This window comes from Panthera leo, chromosome C2, assembly GCF_018350215.1.
Source record: "Panthera leo isolate Ple1 chromosome C2, P.leo_Ple1_pat1.1, whole genome shotgun sequence".
Classification (NCBI taxonomy): Eukaryota; Metazoa; Chordata; class Mammalia; order Carnivora; family Felidae; genus Panthera; species Panthera leo.
In genome coordinates, this window is record NC_056687.1 from 70,210,071 (window position 1) to 70,233,568 (window position 23,498).

Genomic DNA, 23,498 nt, shown 5'->3' on the forward strand with positions numbered 1-23,498 from the left:
TGATAAAAAATAAGAATTTAAATTCAAAGAAGTTAGATAACGAGCCAGGGTAAACGCCTACAGCGGATGATAAAAGTTTAGCATTCCTAACACGTGAAGTTTTTCAAAGTCCTAAGATGTAAAGGGCACCTGGGTGGCTCAGTCTAAGGTTAAGGGTCCGACTAGATTTTGGCTCAGGTCATGATCTCACGGTTATGAGTTTGAGCCCCACACTGGGCTCTGCCCTGACAGCACGAAGCCCGCTTGCGGTTCTCTCTCTCCCTCTCTCTCTGACCCCTCTCCCACCTCTTTCTCTCAAAGTAAATAAGCTTAAAAAAATTCCTAAGATGTACATCTCACAAAGAACATGAATATGTGATTCACAGAAGAAAATGTATAATTTGAGAATAAATACATGACAGTATTGTTGGAAAGAAATAAAATACAAATGTAAACTAGAAAAGCCTTTTTTTCAACTTTTTATATAAATTTATATTTGCCTATCAAATTGGCAAAGACTCAAAAAATGATAAGATGTAGTGTCACTGAGGGCATAGCAGACTGGCACCTCTATACAACACCAATAAGAATGTAACTGGCACATTCTGGTGAGAAATTCCTCAATCCATTGCAAAAGTCTTAAAAATAGGCATATATTTCGACCCAGGAATTCCATTTTTGGAAATTAATTTCAAGGAAATTCTTAAGGATATGCACAGATTCAGGCACAGGGAAGTTTACCACAGCATTGTTTATAATAATGAAAATTGGAAACAACCTAAATTTCTGCAATAGGACCTTGTAAGTAATTATAAGACAACAAGATTTTAAAGGGCTGACCAAAATATATTATTGATACAGTTTTAGATATGTACTATGTTCACCCTGTACAGTTAATTAAAAATATAAATTAAAAAATGGCATGTACCATATGACCTTATGTTATTAAAAATAGATGTGTTTAGGGGCACCTGGGTGGCTCAGGTGGTTAAGCATCCAACTCTTGATTTCAGCTCAGGTCATGATCTTACAGTTTGTGAGTCTGAGCCCTGCATTTGGCTCTGCACTGACAGCACAGAGCCTGCTTGGGATTCTCTCTCCCTCTCTCTGCCTCTCCTACTCATGCTCTCTCTCTCAAAAAGAAAATAAACATTAAAAAAATATATATGTATATATAAACATAAATAAATATGCATATATTTATAAACATAAACATATATATACCTATGTATCTGTTTAAAAACCTGCATCTCCTGGGGTGCCTGGCTTGGCTCACTTGTAAGAGTATGCGACTCTTGATCTCAGGGCTGTGAGTTCAAGCCCCATGTTGGGTGTAGAGATTCCTAAAAATAAACTTTAAAAAAAAAAAAAAAAAAGCATCTTCTAAGAAAAAGAACAAAAAAGTTGGTATCTTGGTAAAAGGACTCTAGGTCTGGAAGCCTTCTTAGAAGGGGCTTTCTTTGGTCCCTAGACTGCTCCCTAAGGTAGGTAAAGCCTGTAGACTTTCGATATAAAGGTGGCTCATGCAACTTGCTCATAATACAGCTATTTCTGAAACATAAGCATTATGAGTGGCCTTGAGCACCCAGCTGAAGGACTGATGAGTTTACCTGTGTCTGGACAACCAGCCTCTGGGTACCTAACCACTCAGCACCAGCTGTGGCCATAGCTGGTGGCCTGATCAAGGGGATGACCATCTGTCCACAGCAACTAGAGACTGAACACACCCCTGGTCAGTACTGCCACTGCTGGGCCCTGTGGGCGTTAGGGACCTGTGGGCTTATGATGCCACCTCTACCCTCTTTCCCTCAGTTGCAGGTGCCATAGCCACCTGGATTGATCAGAAATTCTTACCTGTACCGTCACTCTTCTTCTGGGGATGTTTCCCTTTCTTCCCCCCGGAACACATGACGGGGAAAGTCACCTGCTTACCCCACCTTGAGAATCTGTGTTCTCTATGTGGACACTCTCTCATCTAAAAGGAAAGGAGCCTGCCTCCAGCTCCCTGTCTGGATATAGAAACTCAGTACTTACTTAACAAGAGAAGCAGTGGGTAACATACAAACTGGCTAAAGTCAGGCTGTCTGTGTTAGACTTCTGGTTCTACCATGTACATGCCGTATGACCTTGGATGACATATGTAATTTCTCTGCCTTGGCTTCTTCGTCTGTAACAGGGGGATAATGACAGCACCTACCTCACTGGGCTGTGACACAGTACACACACATGTGAGAGTGTCAAAGACTATCTGGTCCGTAGTGAGTGCTACACCCATTGCAGCTGTTCAAGGGGTCTAGGTCTCTCAATGTGAACGGACAGATTTGGACATGACTTTGGCAGGCACTGCTAACCAACCCCTCTACAGGCAGCAGAGCAGAGCTAGTTGCAGAGGTACAAGCTCTGCTGGAAGCTAGGGGTGCACCCCCTGAAAGGACTGAGGTGGGCTCTGTGAGCTGGGGCCTCGCTCTGGCTTTGCTCCAGGACACTCTGCCAGCAGATGCAGGGAGAACTAGGAAGGCACAGTGTGAGAGCCAGACCCACCTCTGGCATAAGCCCCTGATGTTACTGGCCCAGGGTTCCAAAAGAATAGTATTCCACTGCCTGCTGTTGAACTCTGGATGTCCCTCTACTTCTTTATTACCTATGAACTACTCTTCAGAAGGGGATTAACTAACCATGCGGCACCCCAGCCCACCCACTCTGCCACCCATTCACAATCTTTTGATTGTGAACATGCAAGTGCTTGACATGATTCCATGCTCTATCTTGGTGGGGGAACAATGAGTCCAGTGCTAAAATATTTATTGAGGTCCAAGGATGAATCCCTTCAGAAGCCCTGAGTTGTTTAGGAGTACTGTGGTTGAATTTTGGTTTTGCCGTAGCTCCCTGTTCAGCACAGGGGTAAACCCCGAGTGGGAGAGAAATTTAGAGTAAAGCGGCTAGGAGTCAGCAGGGACCTAACACGTGCAGGGGGAGAATCCAGAACCTGCTCTGACTCTTGGCAGAGAAGAGAAATGGCCTTGGAGAAATGGAAAGAAGGTACACCTCAGGCTTCAGAGTCTGGGCCGGAGAAGGAGGATGAAGACCCTGTGCCCTACTGGACACTCAGGGGCAGCCTCTGAGGCTGGCTCTCCTCACCTCACCCATCCCTCTCCCCAGATAGTCAGAGGTACTTGCTCAACCTCACTCACATCCCACGGCAACTGAGCCGCACCAACCAGCCTCATACTGGAGTTGAGATGTCCCAACCTCCCAGGTATATTTGAGCTGGAAATACCGTCTTTCCCTCTGCACTCAGCCCCCTGTGTCAAGACAGTTTCATTGCTTTGCCTGTTTTTTCCCCCAAGTTGACAACTTCCACTTCTGTAGTGTCTTCATGTTCTAAAACATCTGTTTGTGAACCAACATCAGGGATGCTAGCACAGCCTGGAGTAGGATTTCCTAATTAGCAGCTGCTATAGAGTCAACTCCTCACCACCCACCCCATGATTTGGGGTTTTTCAACATGCATTGTTTCTGAGCAGTGGAGTGGGTGTGTACAGGGAGTATGCTGTGTCATCCAAAGAGGCAATTTCCTCCCAGAGGGCCCAGCCCGCCCCCACATTGCACTGTCAACCACTCCTGTGGGCCCTATGTCACAGAGTTAAAGCAGGATCCCTTTATTTTCATTTCCCTCCATTTAGAATCAGATTTCACAAACAGCTACTCAGTGCTTACCACGTGCTAAATGTTTTCAAGGGCATTTATCTCATTTAATGAGAATGACAGCTGGTCAAGTGGGTATCATGGCACCCGGGAAGAAGGGCAGAAAGATTAAGTGGTTGTTCAAGGTCATGCACTAAACGGCAGATTCACAATCTGAACCCAGCTCTTGTTCCCTCACATCCCAGCTTATTCTGTGACATGGGCTTTAAGGCATTGGTCAGGGAACAACGTCCCCCTGGTCTTCAAACCCCGGTCTCAAATCCATGAGCAATGTCCCACTCCTCCCTAAGAGGAGCAACCTAGCCTGTGGCACAGGGGCTTTGGAATCAGACGGGTTTGGTTTGATGATAGCTGCACTTATTAGCAGGAACACTGAGCAAGAAGACCTCTAAAGCAGCTTCTCAGAGATAATTTTAATGAGTAATGAAAAGAATAATAATAAAGAGTGGAGGCAGAATGGAGAATGAGTTTGAGAGACAAGAAAAGCCTGTTTTCAAAATATGAAGTGAGGGGTGACATTATAACTTCCCACTGGAAATGTCTGACAGGCCGTTAAAAATTTGGGACTGTCAATTAGGAAGAGGGATGAGGAGATGGAGTATGAAGGGAAAAGTGACGGTCGAGGACTGAATTAAGGGGAACCTTGAATCAGAGGGAGAGGAAGAGTCAGTGAAGGAGACACAGAGGACCAGGGAAGGATAGGATGAATTGAAATAGGAGCCAGCAAGGCAATGAGTGCCGAGACACCACAGAGAGGCAGGGGCCAAGCCTGTGGAAAGGCCAGAGAATAGTCAACCAGAGTCCCCGGGACTTTCCGGAGTGTCACGTGGCAAAGAGAAGATGAAACTCAGATTGTTAGGGGTTAAGGCTCATGAGAGAACGTTCTGGAAAAGACACTGACTTCCCCCCCTCCCCCAGCTGTGAATTCCCTGTTTCTGGCTCCCCCTCAGAGCTTTCCTGGGATCCCTCAACTTGGGGAACACATGGGAGAGCTGGGTGCTTTCTAGCCACATGACTGCATGTGCTAGCATGGGTTCTCATACCAACGATAGTGAATTTCTTTATAATTTTTAGAGATTTTCCTCAGATTCAATTGCTCACACAGGACTAGAACTGAAATGAAAAAGCTCACTTTTTAATCCCCTTTTTGGTATGGTAGATGGCTGTAAACCACAAGAGGAGCAAGACATTGTCCACTGGAACTTTATAGGAGGATGGAATTTTGCCCCTATTCTCAGAGATCGAATTAAGAAATCCCACATGTTTACAAACTGCAAAGCGCTTCTTTACTTGATAATTTCAGGGGGCTAAATTATCCTGTTGGGTCCTGACATTCTGCATGGCAAGCAAGATAGGAATTCTTACCCCATTTTAGGAACAGAAGGCTAAGCCTCAGTACTAAGGTCACATGCCTAGAATAACCCAGAACTAAGTGGCAGGATGGAGACCAGAGCCCAGCCCAGCCCTTTCTTTCTGGTGTCTTTCCTAGTTAACCACACCCAAATGAAGCCAGTGAGGACTGAGAAGACAGGAGCTCAGCCAACTCTTCCCAAACTAATTTATGGCATGTAGCCTGCTTCGCTAGCTAACATCCAGTGCTTTGCATCATGCATTCTGGCCAAAGTTGGGAAATTGCCTGGGTTGTCCTTGGTGCCCCCATCCCTCTCTGAAAGTGACCCCTGCCCTTAGGGACCATAGCAATGAACTAATCTGACCCTCAGACAGGACCGGGGTCCAAGAGGGACAATAATAGCGCCAGGTCCATAATACGTCCAGTGGGTGGCATTTATAAATTCAAAAGACTGTTTACTTTCATACTCATTAGGACAGCTATTATCAAGGAAAAAAAAAAGGAAAAGAAAAAGAAAGGAAAGTAGGTGTTGACGAGAACTTAAGAGAAATTGGAACTTCCGTGCATTGCTGGTAGGAATATAAACTGGCACAGCCACTGTAGGAAACAGTTTGGTCATTCCTCAAAAACTTAAACATAGAATTGCCATATGATCCAGCAATTGCACTGCTAGGGACATACACAAAAGAACTAAAGGCAGAGAATCAAACAGACATTTGTACACACGTGTTGACAGCAGTATTATTCACAATAGCCAAAAGGTTGAAGCAACCCAAATGCCCATTGATGGATGACTAGATGAGCAAAATGTGCTACATACATGCAAGAGAATGTCGCTTGGCCTTAAAAAGGAAGGAAATCTGACATACACTGCATGAATGAACCTTGAAGACGTCATGCTAGGTGAAAAAAGCCAGTCACAAAAGAACAAATATTATATGATTCCACTTACATGAGGTACCTGTAATAGGTAAAGTCATAGAGACAAAAAGGAGAATAGAGATTAGCAGAGGCTGGGGAGAGGGAGGAATGAGGAGTCATTACCTAATGAGTTCCCATCTGGGATAATGAAACAGTTCTGGAAATTCATGGTGGTGATGGTAGTACAACACTGTGAATGTACTCAATGCCAATAACTTGTACCCTTAAAAATAGATAAAAAATATATTTACTGAGCATCAACCACACACAAGACACTGGATTCTGCCTCAAGGGGCCTATCGCTTCCAAGAGAGCTGAATGGGGTTAATAAATTCCTGTGATGTGGATGTCAGTGACATGGGGGTGTGAGAAGAGGCCCAGCTAGGCAGAGAAGGTATCCTGGAAGTTTGGTAGGCAGAGAAGCTAGGGAGCTGGGCAGAGAAGGTATCCTGGGTGCAGGTTTGGGACAAGAATCCCATCCTCCCTTTCAGGGTTGCACTGTCTCTCCAGATCACGGCCTTCACCCCAGGAATCCAACAAACCAGGGGGATTTCCTGCCGGATGGCCAGCAGGTGGGATATCTGGGGGTAGACAGGAACCTTGGGGACATGGAGGGAAGGTGGCTGCGACCTCACCAGAGGGCAGCCGCCTACTCAGTGCGGCTGCTCAGGGCTGTGTTTTGAAACACTACTGCGGATGTAATGATTCTGGGTGGAGGACGTTTAGGAGCCAAATGAGTTTGTGTGAACAAAAGGCAGCCCTCGATCTGGACTGTCCAGGGCTCTCGGGGAGTTTCATTTCCTTCCTTGTTCTTGCCCTGAAAGGAGCAGCCCTAAGAAAAACCATACACATTAAGAAGTGTTTGGACCTGAGACCCAGTGATCTGATTTTTTTTAACGTTTATTTTTGAAGGAGAGAGAGAAAGAGCGTGAGCGGGGTAGGGTCAGAGAGAGAGGGAGACACAGAATCCGAAGCAGGCTCCAGGCTCTGAGCCATCAGCACAGAGCCCAATGCGGGGCTCAAACCCACGAACTGTGAAATCATGACCTGGGCCAAAGTGGGACCCTTAACCGACTGAGCCACCCAGGCGCCCCTCCAATGATCTGATTTTTAAAAACAGGTCCCCCAGGAACAGCGTCTAGTAATGAAAAGTATAAAATTTACAAGGCATATTATCCTCTCCTCCTTGTGAGAGTCTGCTTTTGTCTAGCTGAGTATCCTCTGGGGAGAAAGGCAGGCTTGTGGGACTGAGCTGTGACCCATGACCCAGGGTGGGGCTGGCCAGGACCCTCCCCCTTGCCCCCTCCCCAAAGTCCGGGGTCCCGCAGGCTTCCAGAAACAGAATCACCTCTGAGGTAGCCTGAGGGTGCTAAGGAGGGAAGCAGCCTAACCCCAGGCAGGAGAGGAAGGTGAAGGACTCTGATGTGACCTCAAGTTCCTTGCTTTAAAAATAATTCCATAGGATTAAAAAAAAAAAAAAAGGAGGCTTTGAAAAATAGCCCAAGGGTCATGTCAGAAGATTCCCAATTAAATCAGTAAACAAAAAGGCTGTCTGAGGGGGGTGGGAAGGCTATCTTGTCCCCGTGGGCATTTATCCATCTGGTGCCTCAGTTTTCTTTGCCCCTCTCATTCTTTGAAAGATAAACAGCTCGTGGAGGGGCTGAGAGGTGGCTCAGCAGAGGTGGTTTCAAGAAGGGGGCCTAAGGGGCAGCTCCCTGTGGCGCCTGAAGATGAAGTTGGGGGGGTGGGCAGGGAAGCGGGCCTGTCTCCTGTATTGTCACCCTAACATTCACTCACACCCAGAGAGGAAGCCCGGTGGCAGAGCCCCGCCAAAGGAGGCCTGCCAGCTTGACGAAACAATAAAAAGGCAAGGAAAAACATCCTGGTTCCGAGGAGGAAGAGGGGAGGTGGGAGGGAGGCGGGGAGGTCGAATGACATGAAATGCGGCCACCTGACTTTTGTTAAGTTCTGCCATAATTTGTTCCGTAGACCTGTGTGAAGGGGCCCAGGACTCTAAGGAAATCATAGAAACATCATTTGTCTGGAAGGTTTACAGTGTTAGAAAATGTACACAGTGGAACGATGCTGCAGCACAAAGGGCCCGCGGGGCCAGGTGGGGGAAGGGAAGGGAGGAGGCCGCAGCTGTCACCGCCAGCCCCAGAAAGGGGTGCTCTCACCGTGGGCCACTGGGAGCCCGTGGGGGTGCATATATAAAACCTATTTAGAGACATAAATGAAAGGTTTACCAATAGGCCTTTACAACTAAGTTGGGAAACTTGACACTTGATTCAAATACAAGTTTTATATATATATATATATATATATATATATATATATATATATATATGTAATATATACATTTTTTAGATTTTAGATTTTTTAAGTTTATTTATTTATTTTGAGAGAGACAGAGACAAGTGTGAGTGGGGGAGACACAGAGGGAAAAGGAGAGAGAGAGAGAGAGAGAGAGAGAGAGAGATTGAGAATCCCAAGCAGGCTCTGCCGATGGCTGTCAGCGCAAGGCCTGATGTGGGGTTCCAACACACACACACATGTGAGGTCATGACCTGGGCCGAAACCACGCTTAACTGTGCCACCCAGGCGCCCCTCAAATATAACCAATATTTTTAAAGTCAGTTGTATGCTATAGCCAGTTAAGAAAAAGATATAAAATGAGGGAGTAGAAAGAAAGGGAGAAACTTACAGAGAGAGGAGGAGAGAGTAAAGCTAGGGAGGAGAATGCCAGAGTAGGGTCATTACGACGAAGACAAGGATGAGGATAATGACAGCAGCCCAGATACACGCTGCAGGCACCATGCCAGGCATTGCACATGGACTGTCCCAGTTAATTCTCACCACAACCCTGGCAGGTGGGCACCATTATTGTCCCCATTTTTTTTGATAAGGAAACTGAGGTGTCGAGAGATCAAACAGATGCTCAAGGATCCCACAAATAATACACTGGGATCCCAGCCCAGGTCTGTCTGACTCCAAAGGCCTTCAATATAAAATATCTAAAATAATAATAATAATAATACAGAAATAGAAAAAGAATGAAGGATAAGAATGGCAAGCACAAGATGAAGACAGAGCTACAGAGACATGGCAACATACTCTGAGAGGGAAAGCCAGAAAGACACAGGCAGGGCTCCTCAGGCAGGCTTCCAGGGTGTCTCCCAGGACCCCTGGATCCAAACTGCAGTTTCAGGACCCGAATGGGGACATCCCGGCAGCCCACGCTGCCCACTGTCCGAAAGGAATTAAGAGTATGGACAGGATTCAGAAGAAGAAAGAAAGTGACAAAGGGAAGAGTCGGTGGTGATCCCATGTGAGTGAGAAAAAGCCGCGAGACAAAGACGGCTGAGGTTCTGAATGTGTGACTGAGAAATTAACGGGACCATAAACAAGCAAAGGAAGGACAGGTTCTGGGGGGGGGGGGCAGGGGGAGGGGGGAGATGACATGCCTGCATTTATAACCATTATCTGTTGTGTTGAAAGTGAAGCACAACTGTGCAGATGTTTGGCAGGTGGCTGAAGGAATCGGACTGGGTATCTGAAGAGAAGAAAGATAGTTGTGGGTATCACCTCCTCAGAGAAAACAGGTGAAGCCATGCTATGTCTTCCCTCTGTGCCTCTGTTTTGTGGACTTCCCTACCTAAGTGCCCTGCTCCCTTTCCCTTGGGCCTTGGCAAAATCTGACTGCTTTCTCACAACTGGCTCAGGGAACACCACTCCCAAGAAGCTTTTTCCAGAGAGAACTCGCTCCCTCTTGACTACTGTTTTAACTTGTTGTATAATTATAACATATTCGATCATATTTCTATGTCCCTTAGGAGAGACCGTGGCTCCTGGGAGGACTCAGTAAACACTCACTGAACCGAGCTGCAGGTAGAAGGCCAAGGGCAGGCCTGTGAAGAACATCCTACTGGTTGGGTGGGACAGAGGCTGAGAAAGAGCTAGCCACCAAGACCAGAGGCAGCTGAGAGGACAGAGATGGAGGACTGACAACAGGCCAGTGAGACATCCCAGAATGCTGTCCCTCTCTCCCCTTCCTCTCCTACTTTCTACACATCCCCCTGCATCTACCTGCTCCACAAAGGCCACCTCACTTAGAGTAATAATAATGCTGGAGGCATTCCCAAATACACAGCACGTGCGTGTTCACAAAGCCTGTCCACGAGGATGAGTTTCCATCTCACCCCTATGATAGCACTGCGAGGTGGATGGAGCTGGGAGTATCTTCGCCATTTTACAGATATGCAAACAGGCCCAGAGATGGGATGCCTGGCCCAGGGCACAGTAAGTTCATTGTATTCTGACTCAAATTACTCGCTGTGTCTACATTTAAACATGCCTTTGTGGTCATAATTATATTTGCTCCTCCTCGGAAGCCTTGTCTAGGAAGCAGGATAGATAGCATTAGCCCCATTTCTAACATAGGGAAAGTAAGACCCAGGGACATTAGGCAGCTGCCCCCTGCCACACAGCTAGAAAGCAAAGAGGTTAAGACCCTGTCAGAGTTCTTGAGCCACCACTGGCATCTCTCTGCCCGAACTCCGCCTGTGGCTATAGACAGCAGCACTCCGTTACCACAAGGCACAGCTATACTATAAATAATTCCTAACCAACCACAGGAATTCACCTACCAATGAATATGGTCCTCTTCAAAGAAACCCCATTAAGATCTTACTTAATCCAACAACACTGTTACTCCTCAAACTGTTTCCTAAAATTCTCTACAATCTTCAACAGCGCCTGAGGAGTATTTTTGAGTTTACTGAATAAGGACACATTTTCATCCCTTGATAATAGATTTGGATTATTCTGGAAACACACAAAAATTCCAAGCCCAATTTAGTGACTGATGCAGGGGATCGAGATAGGTGTCTCCGTTTTGGATCCAGGATGATGGAGAAGTACAAAGAAACACCAATGAGTTGCTTGTGGCCCAGGCACTGGCTCTAAAGGGGGCTCCCAGCTCCTTCGAATGCTTTTTGAGGTATGTGTCAATAACCTCCAAAAATTCTGACCTGAAGGAGAGTACCCTTTGACAACAGAAGTCCTAGCATGACTGATTTTAAAGGTTTATTACTTTCGAGTCACACCTCACATACCATTTTTATTGAATCCTTACTGCTTCACGTGCATTATTAATCTGGTCTCCGCAGATAACTGCAGGTGAGGGCTGGATAGGTGGCACTTAGTTGTTCTGACTTAAAATCTTCAAATTGTGCTCTTTCCTCCCTGCATTGGAAGCTAAGGATGGAGAGAAAGTTCTAGGAATACCAAGAAGTGAGGTTCGGGGGGCCCGGGGAAGGGGAGGGGGACCAAGTAGCAAATGTCCTTGGAAAGTAGACCTGACCCCTTTGCATTCAGAACTTGTCCCCCATCCACTGAACCTGGAGGTGAAGAGGGTGTTGTCATCAGTCCAAAGGTCAGTATAAACAGGCAATGGTTTCAGGAGCATCCTCGTGGCCAGTATTTACAGAGCTCTCCTGCCCAGCAACAAGCAGTCTGTTTTACAGAGGCTATATGACCCTTACATTCCTGAGTAGGGCCCATTAATAGCCCATCTGACAGATGGGAAACTGAAGGCACAGAGAGACTGAGTAACCTACCAAGGTCCCACAGCTTGCAAGTGGTACTGTTGGGAGTTTAAACTGAGGCTGTCTGACACCCAAGCCAGGACCTCCCCAGGTCTGTGACTGCACAGCCAGAGGGCTCTTATACATATCCTAGCAACAGATGACCCCAGAAAAAGTCTCACTGCATGGCACAACGAAAGTCCTGGTGGCCCCAGAGGCTCAGGAGTGAAATTTATCCCCATGTTGAAGCTGTTTCCATCTCCCCCTACCACCCAGGGAAGGAAAATAGAGTAGTTTTCAATACTAGCCTGATTCATGATAATCACCAATCATGACCTTGCACAAAGAAAAACATCCTACCAGATTCCAACCAGGCGTCTCTCTCCTATATTTTCACTATTCCCTCCTCCAATATGACTGCTTCAATGCACATGGCCCAGCATGGCACAGGGTCAGCTAGAGAGCTTGACCTTGGCCTCCACCTTCTTCTTGTCACCTGTCTTCCTCCCTGGACTTCTTATCCCAACTTATCAAAGACATTGAGCAGAAGTCTGTCAAAGGTATCACATCCATCTCCTCACTTCCAGTAGCTCAGCTCCTTCCCAGAAGAGACATGGAGGCTGCTGTTATTCAGGGTCTCCAGTGAGATCAGAGCCTCCCCTGAGGCCCCACAACCACAGGAACTGGGAGCACAGAGCCTGCCTGCCATACCACCAGACCTGTTAGCTTTCCTCAAACATTCCTACGTGACAGGAAAGCCTGCATAATACTGCAAAGCTCAAGTATCCCAGAACCAAGGTATAAAGCAAAAGGAATGTGTCCATTTTTAACAGTCTCTGTAGACTTCAGAGATGGCCTTTCTAGCTCCTTAAGAGATCTTATGACAGGAGCCCTAGGTCACATGGTGGTGCAGGTGCTGCTGTAATACCACCTGGGCAGTGGGTGGCAGCCACAAGTTGGATAGATGCTCCCTGGGCCAAGGCCAAAGATGAATATGACCTGTGCCTCCTCTCAAGGAGCTAGAGGTCTAGCAGGCCCACAGGTACACATGAAGACCCACTGTGAGGTACCCTTCCTCGTCCCTCACATAGGCGCCACAGCTCCCGACCCTGAGCTAAGAAGCCAGATGTAGAGTCTCCTCACACTTCAGATCAACATCAGGGAAGTCAGGAGGTATTCACAGGATAAAGCTGGGACCCTCAGGAATGAAGCTTCTGGCATCAGATGGCCAATCCGTCATTCCACAGATAAAGAAATGGAGGCCCAGAGAAGGAAGCAATATGCCCAAAGTTACCCCGTGTCTAAGTGGCAGAGCCAAAACTTGATCCTGAACCTTCTGGACCAGCCCCCACCTCTGGCCACTCCACATTGCTAGAGCACCATTTCCAGCCCCAACTAGAGCTCTGCCACTATCATGGTTGTCTAATTGTTTCACTGGTTTCCAGAACCTTTCCGGGAAAAACCACGTCTGTGAAATGCAGCCAGTCATATCACTCAATTGGAAGTGTCTGGATTTGTCACATATCTCCTAATCTAAGGTGACCTCAAATCTTGCATCATGTCCTGAACAAAGAGACCAAAAGGTTCTGAGAGCAAAGTGAAATTTACTGACTCTGACTGGAAATCAACCAGGGTAAATGAGGCAAAAGAGTGACAGCCCCTTTCCCTACTTATTTTGGAAACAAGCCTGCCATTTAATGAATAAAGACAGCTTTTTAAAGTTCCCTTCAAACCTGGAGAGTCTAGGATTCTCTGAACATAAAGAGAAGTCTCAAGATGTTCTTATAGACCCCAAACTGAAATCTAATTTTGCCCAGTATGCCAAAATTTAAAGGATCAATATTGCCAATGCAATGGCTCTCATTTACAAGGTCCCTGTGGTGTTCTCTTGCTCCATCCCAAATTTTGCATGACAGTTCCTTCTCAAATACTCGTGTTGCCCTTCTGCCTGGCCACTTTGCCCAAAGCACTTGGCTTGGATGCCTCCCTGCCCAGATGTAGCCACGCTGACACAACACGGTGGAGAGCTTGCTGCCTGCTCTGGAGGAACCCACCTCCACCAGCAGCATCCACCACACTTCCTGCCGGTCAGACACCCTGCAGAATCAGTCACCCACTGAAACATCCTCTCTTCAACTTGCTTCAGACCAGAGGATAAGGTGGAGCCCCAGCAGCTTCCGGATATAGGGTTAGTAGAGAGATGCTGTGATTGACCACACCCAACATACACACACACAGACACACCGCTATCTGAAGATATCTGGGTGAAAAAGAAAGACAGGAGAAGGGTACCGTGTTTTAATCAAAATCCCTGGTGATACACAGAGTGTGGTGAGATCTACATTGTGAGATCACACAATGCTGTTGAAATAATTTGGTATCATTTGGTAGTATTGTCAAGGATCTTAAAATTTTCCACATTCAGGAATTAACACTAAGCAAATAATCAGAGACAAATACAAAAGCTGATTCACAAAGACGTTCATCACATTATTTATGATAGTGAAAAACTGGAAACAGTTATATATCCAATAAAGACGTAGCTTTAAAAAAGTTACAATATACTAGAACAGTATCCATCTGGATACCATATGGAAATATACATGCATTATATGTGTGTGTGTGTCCTATTTTTTAAAAGTCAGCCCCGATGTGGGGCTCAAACTCACAACCCCAAGATCAGGAGTCGCATGCTCTACCGACTGAGCCAGCCAGGCACCCCTGTGTATCCTATTTTAAAAATATATAGTTTTAGGGGCGCCTGGGTGGCTCAGTCGGTTAAGCGTCCGACTTCGGCTCAGGTCATGATCTCGCGGTTCGTGAGTTCAAGCCCTGCGTCGGGCTCTGTGCTGACAGCTCGGAGCCTGGAGCCTGTTTCAGATTCTGTATCTCCCTCTTTCTCTGACCCTCCCCTATTCATGCTCTCTCTCTCTGTCTCAAAAATAAATAAATGTTAAAAAAAATTTAATATATATATATATAGTTTTAGGGGCACCTGGGTAACTCAGTGAGTTAATCCCCGATTTCAGCTCAGGTCATGATCTCAGAGTTCATGAGCTTGAGCCCCACATTGGGCTCTGTGCTGACAGCTCAGAGCCTGGAGCCTGCTTTGGATTCTGTGTCTCCCTCTCTCTCTGTTCCTCTCTGCTCACATTCTGTCTCTCTGTCTCTCTCTCAAAAAATAAACATTAAAAAAAATTTTTTAAGTACCTACACAATTTTGTATTCCTTGTAAATGAGAAATATAACAACTGCTAATGTTTTAATATATTTCTGGTAGTTGGCATATAGGTGGTATTTCATTTGGCACTTTCACTTTTCTACACCTTCCAAATTGTATATGATAAATATACAAAACGAACATAATCAGAAAAAAATAAAAGTTCTGATTTTTAAAAGGCAAAGATAACCATGCACCTTGGAAATACCATAATGCTTGTACTTCATCCTGATCCTAAGTCAGAAATGTCACCTCATGGCCTCACTGTTGACTGACAGCAAGGCAGGCTTCCAAAGGAAGCAAATATCAGGGAGATGCATCCTTGTCCTCTGACAACTCCCGGGCAGGAATGCAACAAGGGAGGCAGGAAGGCAAGCAAAAGACAAACACATCAGAGACATACATCAAAACCCCTAACTCCAGAGATCCCCTACCACAGCAGCACCACAGCCCAGGCACCCTGCACTGCACCACAGCAGTGACACGGGCCACTCTGCTCTGATGACAGTCCCTGTGCCCCCTCCCTCACCTGGGGAAGACTGTCCAGTGCACTGTCCTAACACTTTGGGAGGTAAAGTGTGAGGAAGGTATTGCCTGTCCCATGTTTGATGATCCAAGAACATGAGGGCTGCTCAGTCAGAGAAATATTACCACAAGCATGGTTCTTTCTACCTCCAACTTTTGTGTTTGGGCCTAGCTTCTATTTTAGGAATCATTTATTCAACAAGTACTATGCATGCTTACCGTGTGTCAGGCACAAACTAGCTGTGGCTTCCCACCTTCACTTCCTGTCTTGCCTTCCTAGTCTACTCTCCGCATCACTCCTCTGCTAAAACCTCTCATGGCGCTGAGCAGAAAATCTGACCTTTCTACTGTGGTTCTCACGGCCCCACATGATCTGGCCACCATGGCCTTCCTTCTTTCCAATCCCGAAACACGCAACCTTGTTCTGGCCTTCGGGCCTTTGCACTGGTTGTTCCCTCCCTCTGCCTGCACTGGTTGTTCCCTCCCTCTGCCTGGAGAGCTGTTCCGCTATAGGCATGGGGCACCGTGTGCCTAGTCTCCAGGACAGGAAGGAGTCTGGCATGTGTACACAACTATCTGGTGTGGTTAGAAGGGGGTCAGAGAAAGAAGAGGCCAGAGAGTCAGCGGGTCAGGTCCTGGTATTCCAGCAGGGAGGCTGGATTTTTATTTTACTTTATTTTATTCTAAGTACAATGCAAAGCCCTTGGAGGGTTTTCAGCCTGAGAGTAAGGTGACCTGAATTACATTTAAGAAGATCGCTCTGGGCTCTGTGAACACGGATCAGCGGGAGAGTGTGCATGGAAGCAGGGAGAGCAAAACAGAACAGTGGAGATGGTGAGGGCAGATCCCTGATATATCTATCGAAAAACAGAATCAAGAGTCCCCCTTCCCCACCAAAACAAAGATGCAGAGGGTGAGGGAAGGAGCTGGATATCCAGTGCTTCTAAGTTTCTCATTCAAGTAACAAGTGGGTCCTGTTGCCAATTCCTGATGGCAGAGTGGGGTGGGAATTCAGAGTTCTTGTCCCTGTTAAACTTCATCCGGGGTGGTGGGCGTTTGCTGTCTCCCTTAAGGTAAACAAACTCTTCCTGTGTTCTTAAAGTCTCCCCTGAAGTTCTCAGAATCAATCCAGTGGTCTTTCCTCAGGCCTCATTCTTCCTGGCTCCCTCTCCCCTTTAACCTGGATATACCTGGATGAGAAAGCAAGTTCAGGCAGGTTCATGTCAACCTACCTGTACCTTCCTCTGCCCATGCATGGCCAGCTTCCAGACTGCCCCCCTCTCAGCTGCACCTTCAGGCCGCTTCCTGGCTCACCATCTACACTGGATGCTCTTGACCCACTGGGTCTGAGTCTGCCTCCTCTTCTCCAGTGGCTTCAGCTGCTGTTGAGGTTCGCCCTTCCAGGCTGACTCTGGCCCTGGCTTCCCCCTAGTTCAGTTCCACGTCTGTGACTGCACAATATTTCCGCTGGGACAGGCTGCAGGCTTTACAGTGAAAGCACCTCCAACAGAGGCAGCCTCTTGCAGGGCCAGCCAGCTCTTTGCCATTGTCCTCGTCATCCCCACAGCCAGGCAGTCCCCAGGCCCTCCCACCTTCCTCTTTTAAATGGCCCTTGCAACGCTCCCTCTCAACTTCTACCGCTCCCATTCTAGCCCATGCCTTGCTTGCAGTGTTTTCCTCCCATCATACCGATACAACGCCTGCCAGCATTCTCAGACTTCTGAACTAAGTCCTGGACTGTAGGAAGGGCAGAGACCCACACGTGGTTCATCCTCAAGTCCCAGCGTCAAGCACAAAGGAACACTGACCAAGCACGCAATACTGCTCCTTCCTCAAGGGCTCTCAGGGCTCCTCAGTGCAGATGTGACAAACACAAATGCCTCAGGCAGGTCTCTCGAGCCCTCCACCATCGGTACAAATCCTCCTTTCCAGTCTGGTCTTCACTCCAGTGACTCTGGACCCTAGCAGGTCTCCCAAGTCCTCTTCCCCGGACTTCCCCGCTACTGATCACCTCCATTTGAAAAGTCTTAAGCTTTTCAGTATTTGGGGTTTTGCTGATGCCAAAACCCTACCCCCTCTGTGCTATCCATATCCCAGCCCACACCTTCCTCCTGCCTGGACTACCGGCACCCAGCAGCCTCTTCACCTCTGCACACCATTCCTTGGGTCGGCATGATCTGCTTGTGACATTTCTTCACTTCTGCATCACTAACACACCACAGTCTCCCTGGTGACGGGGTTGAGGGGCACCACCGACTTGCTCTGCAGCTCTCCACAGGTGGAGAGCTGCAGAGCCCCTCATGTGTAGAAAGGGCTCTTGGCCGTGTTTTCGGGTCTACAGATTAGCTAAACTGACACAGACTGACACATCTGCCACACTCCCACAAAGGAAGAGGGAGAAGCCAGGATAGAAACATCTTTGTTCTGTCTGTACCAGATGAACAGGGAACGGGTAGAAGAGGGCATGCACAGACGTTAGAAAGAAAACAAGTCTAGAGCATCAGAATGGGGTACCATCCAACCTCTCCTCCTGTTGAGGGGGTGTTCATACCAACTGCCCCATAACACCGGCCACGTTCCCAGCAGAGTCCATTAAGAATGTCATCAACTCATTTCAGTTTGGGCGATAATTAACAGAGCTACCTCTGGTATCAGTAACATATGGATTGGCATATAGATGAAGTGTAATTCACAATGTCTATATAAAATGCCATTTTTATACATATATACAGACTTATGCTCTTGTGTTGAGCAATTTCCAAAAGAAAATTTTTGTTTGGATCTCCACTCAGCAGGTTGTTCCCATCACTGCTGTCATATCCACATCCACTGCTGTCATATCCACATCCTGCCTCTCATCCCTGATCTCAAAAAAACAAAAACAAGGGGCAAGAGCAAGGGACGGAGAAGAGAAGAAGCAGAACACTGCACTGGTCTTAGAGATCCAGAACCATCAGGCCGCTGAGAAAACCGGGGCTGCACGATACCATGGAAACAACAGGTGAATCTGGTCAAATCAGTCTGAATGTTGGCTCCTCCATTCACTGTGTGATCCAAGCTCACCAGGATTCAGTTCCCATAGCTGTAAAAGAGCAGTGCTATCCCTCACAGGACTGTTTTGAGGGTTAAATGGGAAAGCGCCAACCAGACCACACAGGTGCTCAAAGGCTTCAAGTCCAAAGACAGACCCAAACTGATCTCCGTCCCTGGTATTTCCCACTCACACAAAAGCAGGGCGGGCAGAGGGAAGCCACGGAAGAAGGCAATAAGTGGCTAACGGAACCACAACCGCCACCTGTTCTTCGCTCGCTTTGTGAGAGTCTCTGAGAGAGCAACAAGTCATCTCCAAGAACACTGCTTCCAGCCAGCTGGGCAGGGCTGCTCGGAGACACCGGGACCACCGGGAGGGCACAGACTCCTTCCCCAGCCTCCCAGGACTAGGTATGCAGTCACTGCCCAGCTGGGCACCAAATATCTTTTGTTCTGCCTCTATCCGCACCAGTCAGGTCTTGGGCAGAAAATACCAGTTCAGCATTTGCACGCCCATCGAGGGAAGCAATAAGAGGGTTCTTGCCAGGTTAAAAGGATGTGGCTTTTAAACACACGCACGCCACAGAGAATCCCTTTCCCCACACCCTTCCTTCTATTTGGAGCAGTCTCCAGCAAAGCAAGCGGGCTCCTCAGAAATCCCTACCACCACCACTGCCAGCCTCAGCCAGGGGAGAGGTAGCCACACACACTCCCTTCCCTACGGGGCTGCCTCCTGCCCGGCCTTCGTCTTCACTGCACTGTGTAGTGGTTCTCCCAGCAGCTAAAGCTAGTTGGCCTGAAACGTTACAGCACTTCAGGGGACAGCGATGGAGCAGTCCAGGAGGGGCTGGGTTCACAGCGCTTCCTTTACTCCAGGGAGCTGCATTTTTCTAAGATTATTATTCCTTGGGCCAGCTGCTCAGCTACTCAGCGTCATTTCCCCTTTGGGTGGGAAAGTTCTTCCCATCTGCATTGATTTTCATTAGGACTTAAGCCTTTCGCTTCCCCTTTCATCTGCAGGTCTCACAATTAAAGCATGGCCTATGGAGCACAAAAATCAAGGCATATAAACTTAAGCGCTCAGAACTGTGGCTCAGAAGCCCTAAGCTGTTAATACACACACCAAGAAAAAGAAAATCTCTAGGACTTGGCATCGTCTCCATCTCCACCAGCTCAAACACCAGCGATGAATCTGAACAGCCAGCAGAATGATAGGTGGGTATGCAAATGGAGGACCTGCGGCCTAATGCTGGCCAACAACCCACAGACAGAACACAAGCAAGGTTACTCAGCAATGAGACCCCCGCACTCTGCCAAGAGGAAAAGGGCTAGAAATGGCCCCCAAGGGAAAAAAGGACATCTCTGGCCCCTGCCATTGATGCCTGTGTATCCAGAAGCCCAAGCCATGAATGCCAGGCACTGACCACCTGTATCCCCACAGCAGAAGGGGCTGCAGCAGTTTCCCGGACAATCAAAGGAAGCACATCATTTGTAAGACTTGGGGCTTATTACCAGCAGGAGCGAGCACCTCCCCAAACACAAAAACGTTACTGCAGAGCCTGGATGGCCATCTGTCAGGGGTGCTGAGAGGGCAGATACCCACATGGGACTCAGTGCAGACCAGAGGGCCTCTGGAGGTTCTCTCAGTGTTGAGACTTTGCTGCCTTGGGAAGTGACTGATTATACTTTGTGATACATGGTGGACAATCAAAAAGGGTCCGAAGAAAATCCTGAGAGGTTATTAGGAAACTCGGACTCACTGAAATCACTTATTGCTGGATTTCTTGTTCGTTGTTTCCTTTTCCCTCTAAGTGACATTGTTTGTGCCACCACCAGAAAACAAGCACAGGACATGCTCGCATCCTCAGCCGTGTTACTAGTGTCTAGCAGTTTTTAACAGGCAATCAATTTCCTTTCTTACTCTCACCGTTCTAACATCCCACCTGAGGCCCAGCCTTAGATCAGCTGAAGAGCAGGTGCATCTTGGGTGGGCTTTGTGGGGGTGCCAGGAGAGACCTGCTTAGGTAAGAGAAATTTTGGACTACTCTGGCTCCTGCTACCTGCTCTTGGGACTCCCACATGCATTTTTCCAGAGCCTCATGCACCCAAAGCCTCCATTGCTCTCTGCTCCCAAAATGCATCCAACGGGAAGGTTGCAAAGCCAGGACTAGCAGTGTTACCTGCCACATCTATGAAGAAGTGTGGGTCACTTAGGGCGGGAGGGGAGGATGTCCCAACTAGCAAAGGAGATCAGCCCCAATTCTTACCTGCTGAGTCCCCCACTATGTCCCAACTAGCAAAGGAGATCAGCCCCAATTCTTACCTGCTGAGTCCCCCACTATGTCCCAACTAGCAAAGGAGATCAGCCCCAATTCTTACCTGCTGAGTCCCCCCCCTATGTCCCAACTAGCAAAGGAGATCAGCCCCAATTCTTACCTGCTGAGTCCCCTAGGCTAATTCCCTCCACTGTTCCTCTCCCTGTGTAACACCCAGCTCTCTGTGATGTGTGAGGAGTCCCAGCCATGAGAAGGAATGAGACTCAAGTGCCAGCCTTATCCAGTCATGTCCCTGCAAGTTAGCATCCCTTCCACCTACCCCTAACAAGGCTGGGGCCCCACAGCTAAGAATGCCTGACCCCCAGCCAGAGAAACCTGCCTTCAGCTCCTGGGTGTCTCCTCCGAAATGGCCTCTATCCCCTACACCCGCTCTCCGTTTAGAAAATTTACAAAATACTATGCAGTGTTCCTTAGTTACTTTTCTAGTGTGAGAAAGTCAGGGAATGTTCTCTTTTATGTTCTTGATTCTTTCTCGTGGAACTTAGAACAATATATGCTGTAAGTTATCTGAAGTTACACAGTGGGTAGGTCTCTGGTAGGTCTTTTATAGCTTCTCTCTCCCCTCTCTTCCCTTGCTGTTACTCAGTTTCTCAGTCTTGTGCCAGTGCCTTAGATATTCACAAGGACAAGGCATTCTGCAATGATGGGAGTACTCCTGCACGTGGAGTTGACTTTTTCCTGGGAGGTGTATTTTTTTTAAAAACATTTTTCTTATTTAGAGGAAGCATCCCTAGGTTCAATGAAGCAAGCTAATTCCTACGCGAGATAGTGTGTGTGATATGAGAAACTTAAAGTGCCAATTAGTTAGATGAAATCTTCTCAACCTTCACGTGAACTTCAAATCAATGCCTAGTGTTGCAAGCAACCTTGCTTTTCCAGGTAACCCTGAGAGAGAGCATGTGCCTGGTGTCACTCACAGGAAGGCAGTGGCTAACACCACCACGTTGCTGACTAGTCAAAGCACTTTCATTTATTTTTACTTTCATTTTGTCACACCATCACTAGAAGGCTAGGAGAAACAGGGATCATTGCTTCCATTTCACAGATGGAGAAACTGAGATCAAAAGAGGTGGCATTCTCAAGGTCACAATGGTGTCACAGTTAGAATTCCTAGGTCGTTGGCATTTCTTCCAGATCTAAAGAAGGAACTGGATAAAAGTCCAGAGCAGAGGGGGCAGGTCCCTTTCTGAGCAGGATAGGCAGGGGCTATGTATGGAGCAGCAGCCCATTGGGAAAGTAAGGGGAGGCTCAGGGGCAGTCCTGTGTCACCTTTTGCCTCGCAAGGGTTTGCCCTTGTAACTCCCCACCTCCACACTGTCCCCCCCTCCCCCGCCCCCGTCCCTCCTCTGCTTTTAGAGAGAACCAGTAGAGTGTTGTGTTTCCAACTACATCCTTTGTCCTTTACAATATTCTCAAGGCTAGAACCCTTAAATATCAGTTATTTATCTTCGAAAGTTACGCTCTGTACCTGGAGAGGCCATTTCTGTATCTATAGGAAAAGACTGGGATTCGGGAATTGACGGGAAGATGTTACCACCTCCGAGGTGGGAGAAGCGCCTTTGGAAGGTTTCTGGGGCGGAGGTTCTTTTCTTTTTGTTAAAGGGACGTGTCGGGCAAGAGGTCCAGGGTACGCCACGGAAGACAAGTTTTCTTCCATGGATGGGGGGAGAACAGGACGGTCACACCCCCCAGTCCCGCCACCAGCGATGGAGTCCAGGACAGCACTCTCCCCGCTCGCCACCCTCCCTCGCGGCCCACCCCCGGGGTCCCCAGCGGCCCAGGTAAGCGGGGCGGGCGGCCGGGACCGAGCGCGCGGAGGGGCCTAGGGCGGGGGATGCGGCCCCGAAGCGCGCCCACGCCCCCCGCCCGAGGCTTCCCGGCGCCCGGCCGCGGCTCTCACTCACCCGCGCTCCCGCCTTGGGCGGCCCGGCGCGAGCGTCCCCGGCGTGTGGCGGCGGCCGGCCCGAGGGCCGTGCGGCTGGGGCCGGGGGGCGCGGGCCCGCGGCGCTCCCGGGGCGGCGTGGGCGGCGTCGGCTCGCGCTCGGGGCCGGGCTCGGGCTCGGGCGGCCGCGCCAGCCCCGCTCCTGCGAGGGGCGCCCGGCTCGGCGCGCGGCGGGCCGGGGAGGGCGGCTGCCCCCACGTCCCGGGGGCGGCCGGCGGCGGCAGCAGCAGCAGCGGCAGCAGCAGCAGCAGCAGCGGGAGCGGGAGCGGCGGCGAGGCCATGGTGGCGGCGCCCGCCCGCGCTCACATGCCCGGCGCGCGGGGCGGGCGCGGGGCGGCCGCGGGTGCGAGGGAAGCGGGCGGCGGGCGCCGCGCGGGGCCGGGGAAGTGAGCGAAGTGAGGCTGCGAGCGCAGTCCCCGCCTCAAAAGTTGTGGGGAGCCGCGGGAGGGCGGCCGGGGCCGGGCGGGCGCGGCGGAGGCGGAGGCGGCCCCGGCGCCGCTACATGCTAATTAGCCCGGGCGGGCCGCGGGCGGGCGGGCGGCTCCTCCTCGGGTTGACATCACCGGCCGAGCGCGGCCGGGCCCGGGGGCGGGGAGAGGGCAGGAAGGGGGCGGGGGCCGGCCGGGGACCGCGGGGTGAGGGCCACGCTGCAGGCCAACTTCGGTCACACTCACACACGCCCTCCCCACCCCCATCACTGCTACTTTGCCACTGGGAGAAAAAAATCAGAAAAACCGAGTCCTCCGAATTTCCCAAGTCCTTAAATGCACAGTAAATGGGTAAAAAGCAGGTACTGGGTGATGTGATTTGCGCTAACTGGATTGTACAAAGTGCTTTGATATGGGAGAGAAGTGGAACCTGTTCCCCTGCTCCTCACAGCGCGCGGTCACTGCCCCTTGCTCAT

The 23,498-nt window shown here is 49.0% G+C and overlaps 1 protein-coding gene across 1 annotated transcript in view; it reads right to left on the bottom strand.

Annotated features, from left to right (window-relative positions):
• The window catches only part of HEG1 (heart development protein with EGF like domains 1), a 90,029-nt gene extending 67,154 nt beyond the window's left edge, over positions 1-22,875 (bottom strand). Inside the window, exon 1 of the mRNA XM_042954357.1 lies at positions 22,557-22,875. Within this exon, the coding sequence (XP_042810291.1) occupies positions 22,557-22,875 (319 nt within the window). The remainder of the gene's footprint in view (positions 1-22,556) is intronic.
• Between the last annotated feature and the right edge of the window lie 623 nt (positions 22,876-23,498).